Here is a 21,025-nt window from a genome sequence, read left to right on the forward strand (position 1 = left end):
AGGAGTCTTATAAACTATGTAATGCTCCCCTTTTTTCCAGGGAGCATTGTATGGCATCTAAGGCCTCCCTGTTTGTCCCATGGAAGCATTGTATGGCCAAAAGAGCCCCTTCCACCCAAGACCAATGTCACAGCCCTTTCATCCAACCAGCCAGTACCCTGTTCCACAAATCAGAAGGAAGTAAACCCAGAACAGTTGTCTGCAGATGGACATATTTTCCTTATGGAGAAGACTCTGCTTTAGCTTACATCCTTTAGTCATGTTGTAAGGCCTGCTATAAAGTTGAACATTGACTGAAGGTCCCTTTAAACAAGATGGCTGCCAGGCCCTCATGTGCCCAACAGCTGTCCAACAGACTGCTACCCGACTATCACTCAGGAAGCAGAACACTCAAACATTGAGCGCCTCTTGTTAACACAGGCCAACACCAAAACTAAAAACCAAGCGACTCCAGTAAATGAGTGCCCTGTCTGCGTATACACGGGATGATTATCGCCCGAATTTGCTGTTTCCTGTATGAATTTTGGCAATAATCGCCCCGAGTAAAGTACCCTTTTCAGGAAAGCTGCATTCCAACTGGTGGCACTAGAGACAGTTTTACTACTTCCTGGAAGAACAGCTTATTCACATTACAATAAACAAATTATTGCATTTCATGGACTGTATGGTGACTATGAATACAAACTGTTTTTGTATTAGTAATACATTTTGTATGTTGCAGGCATAAGAAAAACAAAATTACCTCACTTGTAGAATTTTATTTCTGTATCAACGCAATCGTAAAAAAGGTCCGCTACTTCCGCAGGCTCGACTGGATTTGAGCCACTGAGTAAATCTTCCATGGCGTCCAAGCCTTGTTTCTCCAAACCAAACATTACATGAAGAAGCTGATCGCCTTCCTCCTAAAGAGAAAGAGTAAAGAGAAAAAGTTTCATCTTGTTAAAGAGAAAAGCAGTCACAAGAAATCATACCCATCACCCCCTTACCTAACCCACAGTAGAGCACCCCTACAACTACCTCCAACTTGCTTTTCAAAAGACAATAATCAGGTTCTGTCCACCATCTTTACTGTAGTTACCTACATGTCCCACAATGCCTTGCTCAAGCATCACATAAGGAGGTAAAACCATCTTGCATCTATAGAGGCTATTGATATATAGATCATTCCAAATTGTCAGCAGGTTGCTGAAGACTCACAGATACAGGTCTAAGGAACAAGAGAGGCTGCACAGCCTTCCCCGTGCAGCAGCATTTCACTGGCAATCCATCCCATTAGAGGGAGCGGCAGATATACTATAGTAAAGGCGTAACTTGAAGCTCCCGGGCCCCAATGCAAAACCTGTAACAGGGCCCCCAACTATAATGCTTTATTCATAGTACTGGGCTCCCTATATGGAGAAGAAAGGCCTTATGGGCCCCCTAAGGCTCTTGGGCCCGGGTGCAACCGCATCCCCTATAGTTACGCCCCTGTACTATAGTCTCGAAGCACTGTGGTCTCGAGTGCAAATCTGGCCAAGGGCAATATCTACACAGAGTTTGCAGGTTCTCTCTGTTTGTATGGGTGCCCTCCCACATTCCTAAACCTTGCCTGTGAAATTGTCCCTAGTATGTGGGATTTAAATACAGAATTTAGAAGGTCAGCACTCACATCAATCCCTGTTACAATCTGTATATCGCTGAAAAACACATTCTTGCCATATAAGCAACAGGAAGTAAGTAAATAACAAATAGTTTATAGCTTTACATATTGAACAGGCAAGGCCCTGTTGACGTCACATTGCAAACTCCCTCTATGGGAGCTGTACGTCAGAAGGGCTTCTAATATATACCTCCAACAGAATCTGCAACATGTCCTACTGCAACACAGCCACAGCATATCAGTGGCACACCTAAGAGGTATTTTTATAAATTAGTACACTTACACCTTGTATATACAGTATTGTAGCTCCAGAACACCGACGGATACGGCGAGGGGGGTGATTGCAGGGGAAGGGTTTGATATAGATTGCCAACCAAAAATATTTCTTTTGTGCAATACTACACTTAAACAAACAAATCTCCCCATGGAATCTATAAAAGATGACTCACACCTAAGAGGTATTTTTATGAATCAGTACACTTACACCTTGTATATACAGTATTGTAGCTCCAAAACAGCTAGGAAAATTCACTAAAGGGTGTTGAACTGTAAGCACAGATACTGAATGGGCCTGAGCAGCAAACGCATGCTATAACTGAAGGACAGTCAAAACATAACTATGGGGAACATCATACAACTCTCTAAACTATAAAAAAAAAGCCCCCCAGAATGTACCTGTTCCAAAAATATTACTCCTCCCTTCTCCCATGGTGAAAATCTCTCCAACCTAAAAAAAACTCTGGCAGCCTCCTTTCAATTAATTTCTACCTGATTAGTGGGAGAATATATACACGCCTGCTCTACATCTAAAGCTCCTTGTTGAAGAGCCCTAATGACATCCCGAGATTTAGACTTGCGTAGGCTAATCTTCTGTATATAGTGACCACATATCGTCATAGCATCCCACACTACAGACACCGAACAACCAATATTAATCTGAAAAAATGCCAATAGAGCCTCCTCTGTTCTAGAATTACCATCAAGCAAGTTCAACCCAAAGGGATTTAACCTCCAAACTAAATCCTCTACTATTCATAACCAAGAAAACTGGAGGGTGAGCAGACAGACTTTGTGGTAGATATGCCACTCTACAAATATAAGGAAGCATAGATGGGGTACCGATCGGGAAATCTGTTCTAGAAAGTGTATTATGTGAACTGGAACAAGTGTATTGTTGAACTTCTGGATTTCTCAACTTCCACAGATTACATGAACATAGTGAACTAGTTGAGGAAGGAGAAATCACTATAGGGCCTTTATTAAGTTTATCCAAACAGGGATGCAGACAGTTATTAAAATAGCCCACAATTAACGTAGGAACATCAGGATATATAGCCACAAATTCCATCATGTTCTTGATACATTCGCTAGAATACGAGGTGGGGGGGGGGTTGATTGCAGGGGAGGGGTTTGATATAGATTGCCAACCAAAAATATTTCTTTTGTGCAATACTACACTTAAACAAACAAATCTCCCCATGGAATCTATAAAAGATGACTCACATCTAAGAGGTATTTTTATGAATCAGTACACTTACTCCGCTCAAATAACTCGAGTAAACAGAATGAAAAGAATGCACCCATACAGAATGGTGAAGCAAGTGTACAGTATCTTCTGTTAAATGTGTTTCAAATAGAGAAACAATAGCTGGTTGAGCTGTGTTAAATGATATTCATTATTTGATTTACACTTATACCGTATATACTCGAGTATAAGCCGGCCCGGATATAAACCGAGGCACCTAATTTTACCACAAAAAAACTGAGAAAGCTTAATGACTCGAGTATAAGCCTAGGGTGGGAAATGCAGCAGCTACTGGTAAATTTAAAACTGGTAAAAATGTAATCCGTTCTGCCATTCATCTCAATGGGGCTGTCGCTGCAATGGGATGTCGAAACCCCACAGTGATTTTTCGGGGAAGGGCTTTAAATATAAGCCCTTCCCTGAAAATCATCTCTAGCTGTAGTAAAAAATAAAAAAAATATATACTCACCTCTCTGCCGCTGCCGGGGCTCAGCCGCGTTTAGCCTCGTCTTCTCCCTGCAGTGATTTTCGGGGAAGAGCTTTAAATATAAGCCCTTCCCTGAAAATCATCCCTAGCTGTAATAAAAAATGAAAAAAAAAAACCCATATACTCACCTGTCTGCCACTACCGGGGCTCAGCTGCATGCAGCCGTCTTCTCCCTGCACCGATCTGAAGTTTTTCAGCAGGCGGGGATTTAAAAAACCCCACCTGGTGAAAGAGCTGCGTCTGATTGGCTGGGCACTCAGCCAATCACAGGCAGTGCTCAGCCATTCAATGAATGACAGCTGAGCACTGCCTGTGATTGGTCACAGCACTCAGCCAATCACAGGCAGTGCTCAGTCCATACATTGAATTTCTTCCAGTCCATTAACCCCTTAAGAACCAAGCGCAGTAAATATACAGTGCTACGTCCTGGGCTTTAGGTGTCATGTCCACGGGCGGATCGTATTCCGCATGCGGTGTAATGTACTGCGTATGACCACATACTCACACAGGCGATCATGCGCAGTACAACTTTTTTTGTTTGTTTGTTTACATGTCCTGCGCTGTAGCTCAGCGATGATGCAGATACCTGCAGCCCAAACACAATGTAATTACATTTGCAAGCTTTCAAGGCTACTAGGTTTCTTTGTCGGGCTGGTTTAACTCACTAGCCTGACAAAGAGGCCAAGTAGCCTTGAGAGCTTGAATATATCATTTTTCTAGTTAGCCACTAAAGGTGTCACCTCTATAATACTTTTGCATTTTTTATATAAGAGCATTCAACGTCAAAACAAAAAGGATGGAAGATAGATGCCACCCACCTTATTGTTATCCATCAAAGACCGAGCACATTGATGGGCCTCGTAGAGCTCATGTTTCCATTGTGAATGATCATGATCACAAGTCGGATTTCCTACACAAGACGACTGCACATTCGGGACGTCTTTAATATCTTCCACAAAGATAAAGGGTTTAAATAGGGACCTTAAAAATTAAAACAGATTCAGGACTGGATTATAGCAAGGACAAAAGGTGCAATGTTTCCCGAACCCTCTACCTCTCCAACCCCACCGTACTATTTAGGAGCTAAACAGCAGTATGACTTCAGCACTACATAGTTTTCTTATATTAGTGCTATCATGTAAGCACTATACGGCAGTATTATGACGGCTGTTGATACTATATAAGAACTACGTGACACCAATACTGTTTTGTATAGTGTCCACTTTACTTTCCACATTTTTCTCCTAAAACATAAAAACTAACATGGCCCCCACATGATTGCCAAGTCGCAGGGAATCACCATAGCTGCACATAACGATTCCGATTTTTTTGTCTGTGTTAATGTTGGTAGTGTGTCTTGATTTTATTGATTTTTGTTAACCTCTTACATGCCAATTTACTCGAATAGGATCATTACTAGAGATGAGCGAGCATACTCGTTAAGGCGATTTACCCGAGAGAGCATCGCCTTTTTCGAGTTCTTGATGGCTCGTCCCTGAAGATTCGGGGAGGGGGGCGGCGGAGGGGAGCGGGGTGAAGAGTGAGAGAGATCTCTCTCTCTCCCTCCCGATCCCCTCCGCAACCCCTCGCTCACCCCTGCGGCCCCCTCAAATCTTCAGGGACGAGCCATCAAGAACTCGAAAAAGGCGATGCTCCCTTGAGTAAATCGCCTTAACGAGTATGCTCACTCTTCTCTAGTCATTACTTTTCATTTTCTTTTTTAGAGGCCTACATTTTTACCACTTTTGTTAAAAAAAAATAAAAATTGGCCACCTGTAAAATAAAAATTGGCCCGTAAACGTTAAGCTACATTTTTTCAAGCTCATTCTCAAATTGCAGCCTCAAATACAGATTTAAATACAGATATAAATAAGGATAAAATAAAAAGCCTTAAAGTAACCCTCCGGGCCTGGAGAGACAAAGATGGCCCCACACCAGCTTCTCTGCCTGCCTGCTGCACACTGTGTATTAGGGCTCATTCACACGGGTGTATGGTCACCGCGTATTTTGCACATGCATTTGCAGTGCGTAACACGCGGTGAATGGAGGCAATGAAAGTCTATGGACTTTCATTTTTCCATTTACACCTGCGTTGGAGCTGCCAGGGACATCCGTATAAAACGCAGGTCAAAAAAAAAAAGCATGCTCTATTTCTCTTATTTTCATACGGAGCCCTTGAAGGGCTGCATATTGAAATGCTGCCACTTCACAATGCCTGCGAGAGGGCAGCATTTAATACGGAGCCCCGCTCTGCACAGAGCAGGGGATTTGAGAAAAAAAAAAGAAGCCACACTGCACATGTCTGTGACGTCATAATGTGGGCATGCGCAGTGCCTATCGCAGCCCTACGTGATCTCAGCTGGCACAGCATAGGGTTCTGCGATGAGTACAACGTTACGAGACTTGCAGCATTCTACTCATGCCCATGTAAACGAGCTATTAGCATGTTTCAATAGTCAAGACAGTGTTCCCCAACTCAGTCCTCAGGACCGCCAGCAGGTCATGTTTTCAGGATTTCCCCAGTGTTACACAGGTGATGTAATTATTGTCGGTGCCTCAGACATTGCCACTGGGGTTCTTACCATAGGATATCCTGAAAACATGGCCTGTTGGGAGTCCCTGAGGACTGGAGTTGGGGACCCCTCGTCTAAGACACTACACCTGCTTTTATTACCCAGCATGCTACTGACTACTGATGCATACTAAGCACAGTGTGCTTCAGGAAGTCAGAGAAACCATTCAGCCTTCTTTGTTTCTCCAGGTCTAGAGGGTTGCTTTAATATTTTTTAGGCTGCACTGACTGCTAAAGGGACATAAGATACCAAATACTGACAAAGAGTGTCAGAACCGGCAACTCTCGGGGCCGCCGTGCCCGCACCACCGGTCCGGCCACCCGGGGTACAGGAGCACGGCGCAGAGGTACCCCGGTTCTTGTGATCTCCCCGGGCCGCTGTAAGACTGGTCGCCGCCGGGTTGCTAGGGAGCCAGCTGGTGCTTCTAGTCGCTTGACTACCAGGCTGGCTTCCCTGGTAACTGTCTGTGCAGTGAGACTGGGGGCGTGCCCCCAGCACCGCCCTGATTAGCCCTGCTGCTGTCAGGCTCCCCGCCCCAATCAGCTTCTGGGGCGGGAGCGCTGACAGCATTTAAATAGGTGTGTTTTCCTCTCAGGCCTTGCCAGTGTTAGTTTGGTCTTCCAGCTGCACCAGCGTATTCTTGTGACTCCTGTTTGTGACCCCGGCTTTCCTGACCTCTGCTTTTGGACCTTGACTACGTTTTTGCCTGACCCCCCTGTACTGCGTACCCTCCTGTTGCCGACCCGGATTGTCTGACCATTCTACCGTTGTTTGTCTTCAGTGTCTGTTTGTCTTCCCGTGTCCCGCTTCCCTAGTGAGGGTAGGGACCGCCGCCCAGTTGTCGCCCTGGGGGTTAGCCCAGGGGGGCAAGTAGGCAGGGACAGGGGTTGCGGGATATCTCAGGGACCCCCATATCCCGGACACTGTCCTGACAGTAACACTGGCCGAAGGTAGGTCAGACTCGTGCATCCGCCCGGCTACTTTGAATCCCTCGATGGAGGCCGTGGCTGCGTTAGCGAACCAGGTCCAGGTCCTTACTAACCTGGTCCAGGACCTAACCGCCCGCACGCAGCTACAGGAACAAGTGGCGGCTGCAGGTCCCATGCAGCCCCCTTCCGCTCCCGGGACTATGTCAGAACCCCGAGCCACGCTGCCGGACTGCTTCTCTGGAGAGAGAGGTCAGTTCTTTGCATTTAGAGAGAGCTGCAAGCTCTACTTTGATCTCCGACCCCACTCCTCTGGTACTGAATACCAGAAAGTGGGAATTGTAATTACCCGCCTGAGGGGGGACCCCCAAAATTGGGCTTTCTCGCTACCAGCAGGCTCTCCAGCCCGACTATCCCTTGACGTTTTTTTTTCCGCCCTGGGTCAAATTTATGACGAACCCGACCGGGCGGGCTACGCAGTCTCCAAACTTCTGGCCCTGCGCCAGGGTTGTAAAATGGCGGAGGACTACTGTTCCCAATTCCGTCAACATTGTACGGAATCCGGGTGGAACGATGCCGCCCTAAAAGACTTATTTTTGACCGGTCTGTCTGAGGGTCTCAAGGACCTACTTGTGGCCCACCCAGAGCCTAGAACCCTGGAGCAAGCCATGACGCTTGCTATTCGGGCCGACCGACGTTTGAGGGGCCGACACGCCGCTCGGACCACTCCACTCCCCACGCCCACTTCTTCTACTGACCCGACTTTTCCACCTCCCACCACCGAGGCCATGGAGCTGGGAGCCATGAACCCCAAGCAGCGACGGGAAAATCGCCTGAAGAAGAACCTCTGCTTCTACTGTGGGGAGCCGGGTCACCGCATTGCAACCTGCGCCAAGAAGCCATGGCAGGGAAAACGTCCGCTCCTAGGCAGTTGTCCGGAGGACTGTCTAGGAGCCAAGGTACTCCCTGTATTGTCCAAAATGTTATTGCCTTGCACCCTAGAATTCCATGCTTTCCACCGTACTGGGCAAGCCTTCGTTGATTCTGGGGCTGCTGCTAATTTCGTTAACTTTAATTTCGTTGCTCAACTGTCCGGGGTTCTGTTACGTTTAGAGACTCCGATTCTTGTTTCAGGAGTGGACTCCACTCCACTGCAAGCAGGGGTAGTTAATCTGGTTACCCCTGAAGTAAGGTTTACGATAGGAGCCTTACACGTGGAAACCTGCACCTTTCTAGTGATGAGAGATTTGTCTGTGGACGTCGTCCTAGGCCTCCCCTGGCTCCGGGAGCACAACCCGGTAGTAAATTGGGACACGTTGGAACTGGTAAAGTGGGGTCCCCGCTGTGCCAACCACCTTTGTGCGGTGAAGGTGGGAATCTCCACCTGCGAGGGGACCCCCCTACCAGATTACCTCTCCGAGTTTTCTGACGTGTTCTCCAAACAATTATCTGAAGCTCTGCCCCCTCATAGGGAATGGGACTGTAAAATAGACTTGATTCCTGGGGCCAAACTTCCTAAGGGCCGCATTTATAACGTTACGGTTCCTGAGAGAGAATCCATGAGGGACTATATCCAGGACAGCCTGGCCAAGGGGCACATCCGGCCCTCAGAATCCCCGGTGGGTGCCGGGTTTTTCTTCGTTGAGAAGAAGGATGGGGGCCTCCGGCCCTGTATTGACTATAGAGAGCTAAACAAAATCACAGTACGAAACCAGTATGCCCTTCCACTCATTCCTGACCTCCTCAACCAGGTCGCTGGTGCCCGATGGTTTTCTAAACTTGATCTCAGGGGAGCATACAACCTCATCCGCATTCGGGAGGGGGATGAGTGGAAAACCGCCTTCAATACGCCCCTCGGGCATTTTGAATACCTAGTTATGCCTTTTGGATTGTGTAACGCCCCCGCCATTTTTCAGGGGTACATGAACTCAGTGTTTCAGGATATCATGGGGGTGTTCGTGGTTGTATATCTAGACGACATTTTGATTTTTTCCTCCGACTTGCCAAGTCACCATACTCACGTTCAGACTGTACTAGCTCGACTCAGACATAACAAGCTGTTTGCTAAACTCGAGAAATGTGTGTTCGGGGTACAAAAGATATCATTTTTGGGGTATATCATCACGCCATGCGACTTCCAGATGGATCCTGAAAAGGTGAAAGCCATCACGGAGTGGGCCCAGCCAGGGTCGTTGAAAGCCCTTCAACGCTTCCTCGGCTTCGCCAACTACTATCGCAAATTCATCAAAGACTTCTCCGTGGTGGCTAAACCTCTAACGGACCTCACCAGAAAGGGGGCAGATGTGAGGACCTGGTCTTCTGAGGCTCTGAGGGCCTTCGATACCTTAAAGGCGGCGTTCTCTTCTGCACCTGTCCTAGTACAACCAGATCTGTCCAGCCCTTTTTTGGTGGAAGTAGATGCCTCTGAGTTTGGTGTGGGAGCGGTACTGTCCCAAGGTCCCTCCACTCTCACCAACCTTAGACCGTGTGCCTATTTTTCTAGGAAGTTTTCTTCCACCGAACGGAACTATGATATAGGCAACCGGGAATTGCTGGCGATTAAGTGGGCTTTCGAAGAGTGGAGGCATTTTTTGGAAGGAGCCCATCACCAGATCACGGTACTCACAGACCATAAAAACCTCACCTATCTAGATTCCGCTAAGAGGTTAAATGCTCGGCAAGCCCGCTGGGCCTTGTTCTTCTCTCGGTTCAATTTTGTGGTTACCTATAGACCCGGTTCTAAGAATGTCAAGGCTGATGCCCTGTCTAGGAGCTTTGGTTCTCCGGAACCTGCCGAGCCGGAGCCTGAGAGCATTCTCTCCCCTGGGGTGGTCCTCGCTGCTGTCTCCTCCGACCTTTCACCTCTCATTCACGCCGCTCAACAATCTGCTCCTGAAGCCCTTCCGGAAGGCAAATTATTTGTCCCATCGTCACTGAGATTGAAAGTGTTAGAGGAGACACACGCTTCTGTCCTAGCTGGACACCCCGGCATCAGGGGTACGCTGGAGTTAGTATCCAGACTCTATTGGTGGCCGCACATGGCCAAGGAGGTACGGGTATTTGTGTCCGCGTGCCCGGTTTGCGCAAGGGGGAAGAATCTCAGGAGACGTCCTGAGGGTCCTCTTCTTCCCTTGCCCATTCCGTCCAGGCCATGGTCCCATTTGTCCATGGATTTTATTACTGATCTGCCATCCTCGCTGGGGAATACGGTCATCTGGGTAATAGTAGACCGTTTCTCTAAAATGTCACATTTTGTTCCGCTTTGCAAGTTGCCTAACGCCAAACTTCTGTCTGAAATGTTCATCAAGGAGATTGTTCGGTTACATGGGATCCCCGAGGACATTGTGTCAGATAGAGGGGTTCAGTTCGTCGCTCGCTTCTGGCGAGCCTTCTGTAAAAATCTAAACGTAAATTTGTCCTTCTCCTCCGCTTTCCATCCCGAGAGTAACGGACAAACGGAACGAATGAACCAAGAACTTATCCAGTATCTGCGACTGTTTGTCTCTGATAACCAGTATCAGTGGGCCAACTACTTACCTCTCGCCGAATTTGCTATCAACAACCATGTTAACTCGTCGACCCAATTGTCACCTTTTTTTTGTAACTATGGGTTTCATCCCCGGTTCTCGCTTTCCACTCCTGTGGTCTCGAACAATCCGGCCGCCGACATATCCTCTGAGGAACTGTGCACAGTTTGGGCCCAGGTTCGTAAGAACCTTCAGGGTTCCCAAGAGAAACTGCGTAAATACGCAAATAAAAGATGTACCATCTCTGCACCTTTTGTAGTCGGGGAGCAAGTTTTGTTGTCCTCCAAGAATCTGAGACTCAAGGTTCCCTCCCTGAAACTTGCTCCTCGGTTCATTGGCCCATTTACTGTTTCTCAGGTCATCAACCCGGTGTCATATAAGTTGGCACTTCCTGACCCCTGGAAGGTCCACAAGGTGTTTCACAAAAGCTTACTTAAGAAGTATGTGACTCCAGTTCTACCCACCCAGAACCCGCCTCCTCCTTCTCTGGTACAGGGGGAACTGGAGTATGAAGTAGAAAGGCTGGTGGATGCCCGACGGGTTAGAGGTGTGCTGCAGTACCTGGTCCACTGGAGAGGATTTGGCCCTGAGGATAGGACGTGGGTCCCTGCCAGGGACGTTCATGCGCCACGCCTAGTCCAGGCATTCCACAGGGCTTTCCCGCTTAAGCCCGCACCTGGCCATGGGGGTCCGGTGTCCCCCCGTAGAAGGGGGGGTACTGTCAGAACCGGCAACTCTCGGGGCCGCCGTGCCCGCACCACCGGTCCGGCCACCCGGGGTACAGGAGCACGGCGCAGAGGTACCCCGGTTCTTGTGATCTCCCCGGGCCGCTGTAAGACTGGTCGCCGCCGGGTTGCTAGGGAGCCAGCTGGTGCTTCTAGTCGCTTGACTACCAGGCTGGCTTCCCTGGTAACTGTCTGTGCAGTGAGACTGGGGGCGTGCCCCCAGCACCGCCCTGATTAGCCCTGCTGCTGTCAGGCTCCCCGCCCCAATCAGCTTCTGGGGCGGGAGCGCTGACAGCATTTAAATAGGTGTGTTTTCCTCTCAGGCCTTGCCAGTGTTAGTTTGGTCTTCCAGCTGCACCAGCGTATTCTTGTGACTCCTGTTTGTGACCCCGGCTTTCCTGACCTCTGCTTTTGGACCTTGACTACGTTTTTGCCTGACCCCCCTGTACTGCGTACCCTCCTGTTGCCGACCCAGATTGTCTGACCATTCTACCGTTGTTTGTCTTCAGTGTCTGTTTGTCTTCCCGTGTCCCGCTTCCCTAGTGAGGGTAGGGACCGCCGCCCAGTTGTCGCCCTGGGGGTTAGCCCAGGGGGGCAAGTAGGCAGGGACAGGGGTTGCGGGATATCTCAGGGACCCCCATATCCCGGACACTGTCCTGACAAAGAGTTACTGAAGATAAAAAAGTATGGCTGTGTGATTAGCCACATTAATGATCAGCCATGTTTTTAGTACCCTGTGAATACAGAACTAATAGGAAATGCGATACTCTTATATGAAGTTTTATTAATTTGTAGGACCTCTGGGAGTGGCGCCACGATGATGTCATCACCTTTTTTGACATCGCGCAGCTGCGTGCTCCGGAGACCATTGTTGGTCACACCCCCAATGCAGTGGGCAGCACAGTCTGTGGCACTGGATGGCTGCAGGCCGGGTTTTCACCTGTGTCTTGCGCTACCGGTGCCACACGGCTGTCACCAGTTCCAACTGACGCCACATTAAGGCGCCAGTGTGACACCTATTGATATCTCCCAGCAGCGCCCAACAGACGTCAGATATGCCCCGTGCCCTTTACAACCTGTGGTGAGTCAGTCTTTATGGAATGACCTATATTAATGCTGTTGCACCATTGTCTTTACTTTTTTGGATTAAATCTTATATATTATTATCTTGTTGGACTCCTCCTGCACCTCTCTGTACCTGAAAGGGTAAATTAGAAGGGGGATATCCCTGGCATCCATACCCCTTCCATCATGAATGCAAGTTGATCACCACCGTTTGTTACCGACCCTTATGAGCGCAGCTCTCTTTTTCCCCTTGATCGTCTCTTATGAATGAGACAGAACACATCATGCACAACGGTTATGAAATAATGACTGAAACAAACAGCTAGGCCATTAAAGGGAACACATCACCATGTTATTACTACCTAAACTACCAATACCACTTTACTTAGTGTGAAGGACATGTTGGCAAAGTGTGTTTATAGTGCAGTACCTTTCCGGTAATCTGAAACCACAGAAAATAACTTTTCCTGCTAGGGATGCGAATAAGGCAAACGGCATCATGTAGAGGCTCTCCATCTTTCTAACTCACACCCCTGGGCTGCTCAATCTGCAGTATGTCCTGCTTCCTACTGATATAGCTGCAAATCCCGTCCCTGCACCTTGTGTGTGAGTGGTAGCGCAGGTATAGATGTGCCTCCCCACAGACTTCCTCTTTTTATTGCACATGTGCCAGTGGGGAACAATGCTTCAGTTGCATAGCACATGATGTCAAAGAGTTCACAATGACTCTTGAATCTAATGCAAAAGAGAAGTGTCAGGGCTCAAATCCAGGAGCTTCTTTGTTCCAGGTGGCAGCTCTTCCTGTTGAGCTATCCAGCCCTCTGACCAGCTCCCATGCTAACCTTTGTTCTTGTTCCTAGCTGTTATGCTGTCCCTGTTTCCTTGATTGTTCTACAATGCTTCCTTGATTGCACACCTTATATAACCTGGTCTAGCACCTCCCATTCTTGCGTGATTATTGTGCTCCTAAGCCTGTAGTTAAACCCCACCACCTGCCTGCTCCTCCATACTGCAATCAAATAGACTTGTGTACCGAACCCTGGCTTCCTCTGACTACGCTACCTGTCTGCTCCTTTGTACCGCAAACGGTACTACCCGTGTACCAACCTTTGGCTTCACCCTGACTACGTTACCCGTCTGCTCCTTTGTACCACAACCAAAACTACTCATGTACCGACCTCTGGCATTTCCCTGACTACGCTACCTGTCTGCTTCTTTTGTACCGCAACCGATACTATCCGTGTACTGACCTCTGGCTTCATCTTGACTACACATCCCGCCTGCTCATTTTATATCGCAACGGATACTATCCGTGTACCAACCTCTGGCTTCACCTTGACTACGCTACCCATCTACTCCGTTGTACCGAAAATGAGACTACCTATGCACTGACCTATGGCTTCCCCCTGACAACGTGATCGGCCCGTACTGGTCGCAAAAGGGGCTCCAAACCTGCACTTGGTCATGACAAGAAGCTTCCTCCTCCACCGACACATCCACAACAGATCCACAAAATGCATCCAGATCCACAGCTACTCCTGCACTACAACTCACAAACACCGGGTGCAGACGTGGGATTTTTGGCAGGCACAGTACACAATGAGCGTTATCAAATCAAGCAGAAGGGGAGTGGTTATATGAGAAGCTCTCAATTCGGTCCAGACAGGCAGAGTGGACTCAAACTTGCCTAATTAGCATATCTGGCGGGAAATCTTTGGACCGTGATTTCAGAAGTACAATTGTTAGACACTTAGTACAGCGGTATTGGTAAATTAGGTAGCAAAAACATGGTGAAAAGGTTCCCTTTAAGAATATAAAATGCTACTGTCTGCATCTAGAACAATACTTGTGTCATTTTTAAGCTTTCCGTTGTTTCATTTATATTTTCATGTCTAATTTTTCCTTTTTTTCCCCACATAGCAGATACAAAAAAAGATTAGTAGCAAGGGTGTCATACCCGATATGCCTCTATATTAGATAGTGAACGTGACCAACCTCGATGGATCTGGTGTGCCCGTGAGGAAGTGAATGCAGGGACATTCTTCATCCTTGGGTAGGACAGATACTGCACTCGCTGTAGTCAGGAAGGTGTCCGTGTCCACACAGACTCCACTACTTTTATTACGAAGAACATGTATCATTGATTCCATGGTCATGAGTTCTGATGGATCACAAAGATAAAGAAATTATGGTTTATGGTTAATAAAAGGATCCAAGTCTTATCCAGTCCATATCTTATTTAGCTTTACTGTAGTCCTATACTAGAGGCCAGCACCGAATAAGGACACAATTTAGTTAGGAGTCTACTGGCGAAGGCTTTGTCAACGCACATATATTGTTTCATACAGAGAGCCACTCAAACTCACAATCATCTGGATAAAAGGCATTCCTCATTGACCTACCAAAACGGACAGAGATTTCCAGTTTTATTTAACCCTTTTGAGACCACAATACGCCTTTTTACTGACCTCACTAATGGGTTTCAACCCGTTAAGGAAACGGCCCTTCCTACCCCCCATTTTCGGTTCTTACTCCCCCCCTTTTAAAAAATCATAACTCTTTTATTTAACAATCGACGTAGCAGTCGGAGGGGTTTTTTTTTGTGGACCAAGTTGCATAATGCATAACTTTGACAAATCGGAGGTTTACGCACACAGCAATGCCAAATATGTTTTTTTTGTTTTTTATTATTTGCATTATTTTATTAAAAATCTGGCAAAGTGATTTTTTTTTAAGTTTTATTACTTTTTATTTTTTTAATAATTAATAAACCTTTTTAAAACTAATTTTTACATTTTTTTATTAGTCCCGACTGGGGACAAGAACTTACGATACTTTGATCACTCCTACAGTATTGCAATCTGACAGGTCTTTCAGAAGGGCCCCCAACTGCCATGCCAACTGAGCTCCCGCCCCCTGTCTGCCTCCTCTCCACCCCTCTGCACTATTTACAATGAAAGGAGGCGGGACGGGGCAGGGCTAAGTCCCGCGAATTAACCCCGCCCCCGTCCCACCTCTCCACATTGCAAATAGTGCAGAGGGGTGGAGAGGAGGCAGAGAGGGGGCGGGAGCTCAGTTCCTGCTCCTGGCTCTTCCATCCTCCCCCCCTGCAGATGAGGACGACATATATCGGCTCGGCATGAAAACCGAGCCGATATACATTCGTGTGAATCCAGCCTAAAATAGATAAAATGCCCCCAAAATGCTTAAAAAGCAACACATAATAGTTATTACTGCACTTGTAACAATCCAAACAATAAAAGTATTTTGTTATTTATCTCACATGATAAACGCCATAAAAATAATGTTGCCATTTTCCTTTTTCTTCCTCCCAAAAAATGTAATAAAAAGCAATCCAAAAGTCACATGTACCTCAAAATAGTACCAATTAAAACTAGAACTCTTCTCCCAAAAAACAAAATCTCACACAGTAAAAATGTTATGAATCTTTGGGCTTATTTCGATGTGCGTATATCAGCCAGGTATTTTTACGTCCCTCTCTGCAGGGGGAGGTGGCGGGCCGGGCGTAGTGCACTGAGCTCCCGCCCCCTCTCCACCTCTCACCACTTTTGCAATGGGAGGGCCGTTCTGCCCCGCCCCCTCCCATTGCAAATAGTGGAAAGGGGTGGGGAGGGGCGGAAGCTCAATGCACTGCTTCTGGCACACCTCCTCCCCATGCAGTGAGGGACAGCGTATATCGGCCAAAACCCGGCCGATATACGAACAACGGAATAAGCCCTTAGAATGCAGCGATGCAGATTTATTAAAAACATGTTTATATCGTGCAAAATAAGTAAAAAGATAAATAAATAAAACTTGGTATTGTAGTTATCTTGCTGATCCTGATAAGAACGTTATCTCGTTATTTTTATCGCATGGCGAATGCTCTAAAAACAAAATGCAAAAAGCAATGGCAGAATTTCTGGAATTTTTTATACTAAATATAGAGAACACACGAAAAACCCCAAAATTTTGACAAAGTTTAACTTATAATGTTGCATTTCAAGAGCATATAAATACGAAAAGTCTCTGAAAACCCCTTTAATTATATGCAATTGTATATGTGTTTTCTTTTTTTGCTTTTTTATTACGGTCAGCCATTTTTTACGAAAATAATTCTAATCGCCTAACATAAGTATCAGATGATTGGACATACCCATATTTCGTCCTACGAGATGCATACAGATTTGACAACTAAATGGATAAGTTATGAATCACAGAACAAGCACACAGAGATTGCTTACCTTCCCGATTTACCAGAACCTCTTCCACCAAACAATCATCTCCATCCTTGTGTTCTGAACATACTTGTGAGAAATTAAACTCTTCGTCTCCATTCCACCAGCCCTGGTCTTGTGCGTGACTGCGAAGCCTCGGGTGCTCCAGATCTATATGTGTCTTTATTGATAAATGATTACAGATACATCGTATACCATCTATATTGGGAGAAATTAAAGCAAGGAAGACGTTACATGCTTGAAAGTACAAACAGCATCCAACCTATCCTACAACTCTTTTTGCATACAGGGGTTTCACCTGTGGTCAATGGGGCAGGCAGCAGCAGCAGCAGTGCTGCCCCCATTGAGAACATGTAGTGAAGATCGCAATCCTCTGCCACAGCGCAATGTTCTCCCATTGAATTCAACAGAGCCGGCAATACAGCCGGCTCCATTGAAAGCAATGGGCTGCTGGCAAGCTCTTCCCTGAAAATCAACCCAAAAATGTGTAAAAATAAATCTATACTCACCTCTCTGAAGCTGCCGGGGCTCAGCCGACTCTTCTCCCTGCACTCAGTAGTATTCAGCAGGCGGGGATTTAAAATCCCCGCCTGCTGAATGGCTTGCTTCTGATTTGCTGAGCACTGTAACCAATCAGAGGCAGCTCTCAGCTATTGAATGACAGCTGAGAGCTGTCTGTGATTGGTCCCTGCACTCAGCCAATCAGAGGCAGCACTCACCTATTCATGAATTCTTGATCGTTTTTTTCACACGATATCGCTGCTTTTTTTCACGTGATTGTCAATGGGACTTTTTAATGTTAAAAACGCATCGCAAGTTTGTGCTTTGTAATTTTTGTGCAAAGCGTTTTTAACATAAAAAGTCCCATTGATAATCGCGTGAAAAAAACGTGCAAGAAAAACGCAAGTGTGCAGGAGCCCTTAGTTGGACGGACTTCTGTGCTGCTGTATGTTGTTTTAAGTATCCACTGGATAAAGGTGATCAATTCTAGATTGATGGGGTTCCAACTACTGGTATCCCCACCGACTGCCAGAACAGGGGACCCTGATGGCCCTATTCTCAGAGCTAAAAAAGTGTAGCAAGGAGGATTTTGATTAGAGTGGTGGTGCAGCATATGCCAAGTTTTTTTTTTAAATTCATGCTCTCCATGTGTTAAAAAATAATTTAATATGCTATACTTGCCTCTCCCAGTTCCCCACAGCACTGGTTTTCCCCAACAATTCTACAGAACGTCACAGACTGCTTCTGCCAATTACAGACTTCAGAGTTCAAGCAATGGAGTCTGTGACATCCCGGACATAGGCTGCATACAGCCGGGTCTTCCACCCACACTTCTCTGAAGTGCTTTCAGTGTACGAGGAAAGGTCTGCCTCTGATTGGCTGAGCACTGTGACCAATCAGAGGCAGCACTCAGCTATTAAATGACAGTTGCCTCTGATTGGTCACAGTGCTCAGCCAATCAGAGGCAGCCCTTTCAGCAGGCGGGGTTTTTTAATTACCGCCTGCTGAAAGCAATCCAGAGCAGTTCAGGAAGAAGATCCGGCTGGATGCACCTGAGCCCCGGCAGCTGCAGAGACGGGAGTATATACATTTTTTTATTTTTTACACATTTTAGGGATGATTTTTCAGGGAAGGGCTTATATTTAAAGCCCTTCCCCAAAAATCACTACAGGGCTTCAATGGAGCCGGCTGTACCCCCAGCTCCATTGAATTCAATGGGATAGCATTGCAGTCCTCTGCCACAGCTGTGGCAGAGAATTTCTTCATCTCTACGGGGAGTGCCCTTGTCACTGGAGACTGTGACAATGCTGTGAAATGAAGAAATCTTCTGCCAGATCACGATCTTCTCTGTATATCAATGAGGCCGCTGCTGATGCCGCAGGCCCGTTGACCAGAGATAAAACCCCTGGATGCTGTCACATCCAGGGTTTCACATCCAAGGAATCCCCTGCTGTGGCTGTGACAGCGGGCAGCGCATAAACGCAGCCAAATGCATTTTTTTCAGCGTGACGGCCACTTCGGTCACGCAAATTCTTGTGAGTTTGCGTTCTGCGCACATAAAATCACCCGTCTGACTGAGCCCTAATTAATTCTCACCAGGTTACCTCTTCAAATAAGTAGATATGGATATATAATTGTCCAACTCGGGACCTGCAGGTCATGGGTGGACAATCATTTTAAAAATGTCCGCTGAACCAGCCGCCTACACATAGGTGTATATAAACCATATATGTAATCCTATAGGCAATCGGTTGCCATCAAACTTTAAAGCCAATCATCACTAGCTAGCTGATCTAAAGTTTTAAAAAGGGATTCTCTAACTTTATTTCTATTCGAAAAGTATCTATAGGATGAAAAACAAGAATTGTCTGTTTACTTACACATAAAGCTGCTCTGGACATGGGCTAGAAGGCAATGTACATAGTCCACATGACAATGCCTATTGAGCTTGCAAGTAAAAAGTAGCCGAAATCCAGTCTGGGGTCACATTTTAATAGAGATTGTATTTATAATCTGGCAATTCAGTAACCTGCCAGGTACCATCCCGTTCAGCACTCACCTGTGATTTTTTCAGCAGCCCAGAATTGGCCCACCGTCTCCAGGATCCATGCCTCTACCCTATCCAATATCAGGAAGGCACCATGGAAACTCTGATTGTCCGCCTGGAAACTGCTCCCTCCTTGTCCATACACCTCTAACAAGGAGGTGATTATATCAAGAGATTCTTTGGCGCTTGTTCCCCGTTCAAGACCAAGTCTGGAAGAACAAAGACCAAAGGTCAATGGAAAGCTGTAAAAACATGAAAGGCACTTCAATGCACTCTCACCCTACTGAAATGTACAGGTCTCTTAGAAGTATTCCAACCGTTGGAGATTTCTATTAGGAGAGATGACTGTTCAAATGTACATCACCAGGACTTTGCAGGATAGTGGGGGCCATAACTCTTAATATTGAGCTGCCTACTGGGGAATACGGTCCAGATTGTTACATAATATCAGGAGTTTTTGGGTATCATTCATTGCCACACATCTCATTATCGATCCTGTCCATAGGCGCGCCACGCTTTCCATTCCAGCGTCTGAATGGAAACTATCTTTGCCATTAATGACATCTGCCGAAACAGAAATCAATAGGTCTCCGTTTGGTCAGGTCTCTGTTTGTTTCTGTTGTTTTGAGCCAAAAAGAATAGCCTAGTGGACACAATAGATTTCCGGGGTTCTTCAGTTGTAAACTATTGATGGTCTATTGTCAGAATGGGTCATCAATAGTAGATCAGAGGGAGTCTGTTGCCTGGAATCCCCACCATTCTGTAACTCACTGGACCGATGCGAATGGCCTTTAATGCCGAGCCTGGCCACTGCAACGGGAACTGAGCTGTCTGCTTCCTGGAGAAATGAGCTCAATCAAGAGTGCTCTGGCCGACACAACCGTGATCAGTGGGGGTCCTGGGCCGAAGACCCCTGCACATCTACTAATGATAACCTTGGAGTTGGACTTGGAGCCAAAGAAATAAAAACAGGGGCAGCCATCGAAGTCAAAAGTTTGGCTTTGGGGGAGCGGCCCCATTCAACAGAACAGAAGAGCAGACTGCGCAAGCGCGTCTAAGGCTTTTGTCGGCGCCATGGAGGCAGGGACGCCAACACCGGAGGGGGTAAGTGTATAACTTCTGTATGGCCAATATTTAATGCACGATGTATATTACAAAGTGCATTAATATGGCCATACAAAAGTGTATAACCCCACTTGCTTTCGCGGGACAACCCCTTTAAGGCTACCTACACACGTCTGCATTAGAAGATCGGCAAATGTTTCCCATTGTTTTCGATGGCAAACCTTGCATCGCATACCATGCGTTAAGTTTTACTGTCGTGTTGAAAATAATGGGCGATGCATTCCGAGGAACACAAAAAGATAGGACAGACAGCGATTTTTTGTCCCCACACCACGATGCAGTGCGGGAAAACATCACTCATACATGTGACTCTATTCAGAAGAATGGGGTTCATGTTCATGCGAGATTTGTGTGTCTCACGATGCATAAATCTCACGCGAGTTTCTAGGCCATGTGAAACCAGCTTACAAGGGTTGTCAAAGAGATTTGTGATATAGAATGATATCTTAGGCCACTCTCACACGAGCGACTTTTTGCTGCATATTTTGCATGCACGAATTACGCAGCACTAAACCTTCATGTATTTCAATCAGGCCTCTCACGCTAGCGTTTTTGCGACGCGTATTTTACGCAATGCAAAATCACATGCAGCATTTCCTATTTTCAGCACTTTAGTGCGTATTTCACGCCTAAATCACCCATTGAAA

General features: G+C 46.6%; 1 protein-coding gene across 2 annotated transcripts in view; it reads right to left on the reverse strand.

The window, feature by feature from the left end:
* The window catches only part of SCRN1 (secernin 1), a 35,829-nt gene that overhangs the window by 1,077 nt on the left and 13,727 nt on the right, over positions 1-21,025 (reverse strand). The window contains exons 4-8 of one of the 2 annotated variants that reach the window (XM_066585795.1): positions 19,266-19,462; positions 16,712-16,903; positions 14,463-14,628; positions 4,470-4,632; positions 748-902 (exon numbers count right to left, since the gene is read on the reverse strand). In XM_066585795.1, coding sequence (XP_066441892.1) covers positions 748-902; positions 4,470-4,632; positions 14,463-14,628; positions 16,712-16,903; positions 19,266-19,462 — 873 coding nt within the window. Of the gene's footprint in view, positions 1-742; positions 903-4,469; positions 4,633-14,462; positions 14,629-16,711; positions 16,904-19,265; positions 19,463-21,025 lie in introns of both variants that reach the window. The other variant, XM_066585796.1, reaches the window with a different exon arrangement.

This window comes from Eleutherodactylus coqui, chromosome 12 (assembly GCF_035609145.1).
Source record: "Eleutherodactylus coqui strain aEleCoq1 chromosome 12, aEleCoq1.hap1, whole genome shotgun sequence".
NCBI classification, from domain to species: Eukaryota; Metazoa; Chordata; class Amphibia; order Anura; family Eleutherodactylidae; genus Eleutherodactylus; species Eleutherodactylus coqui.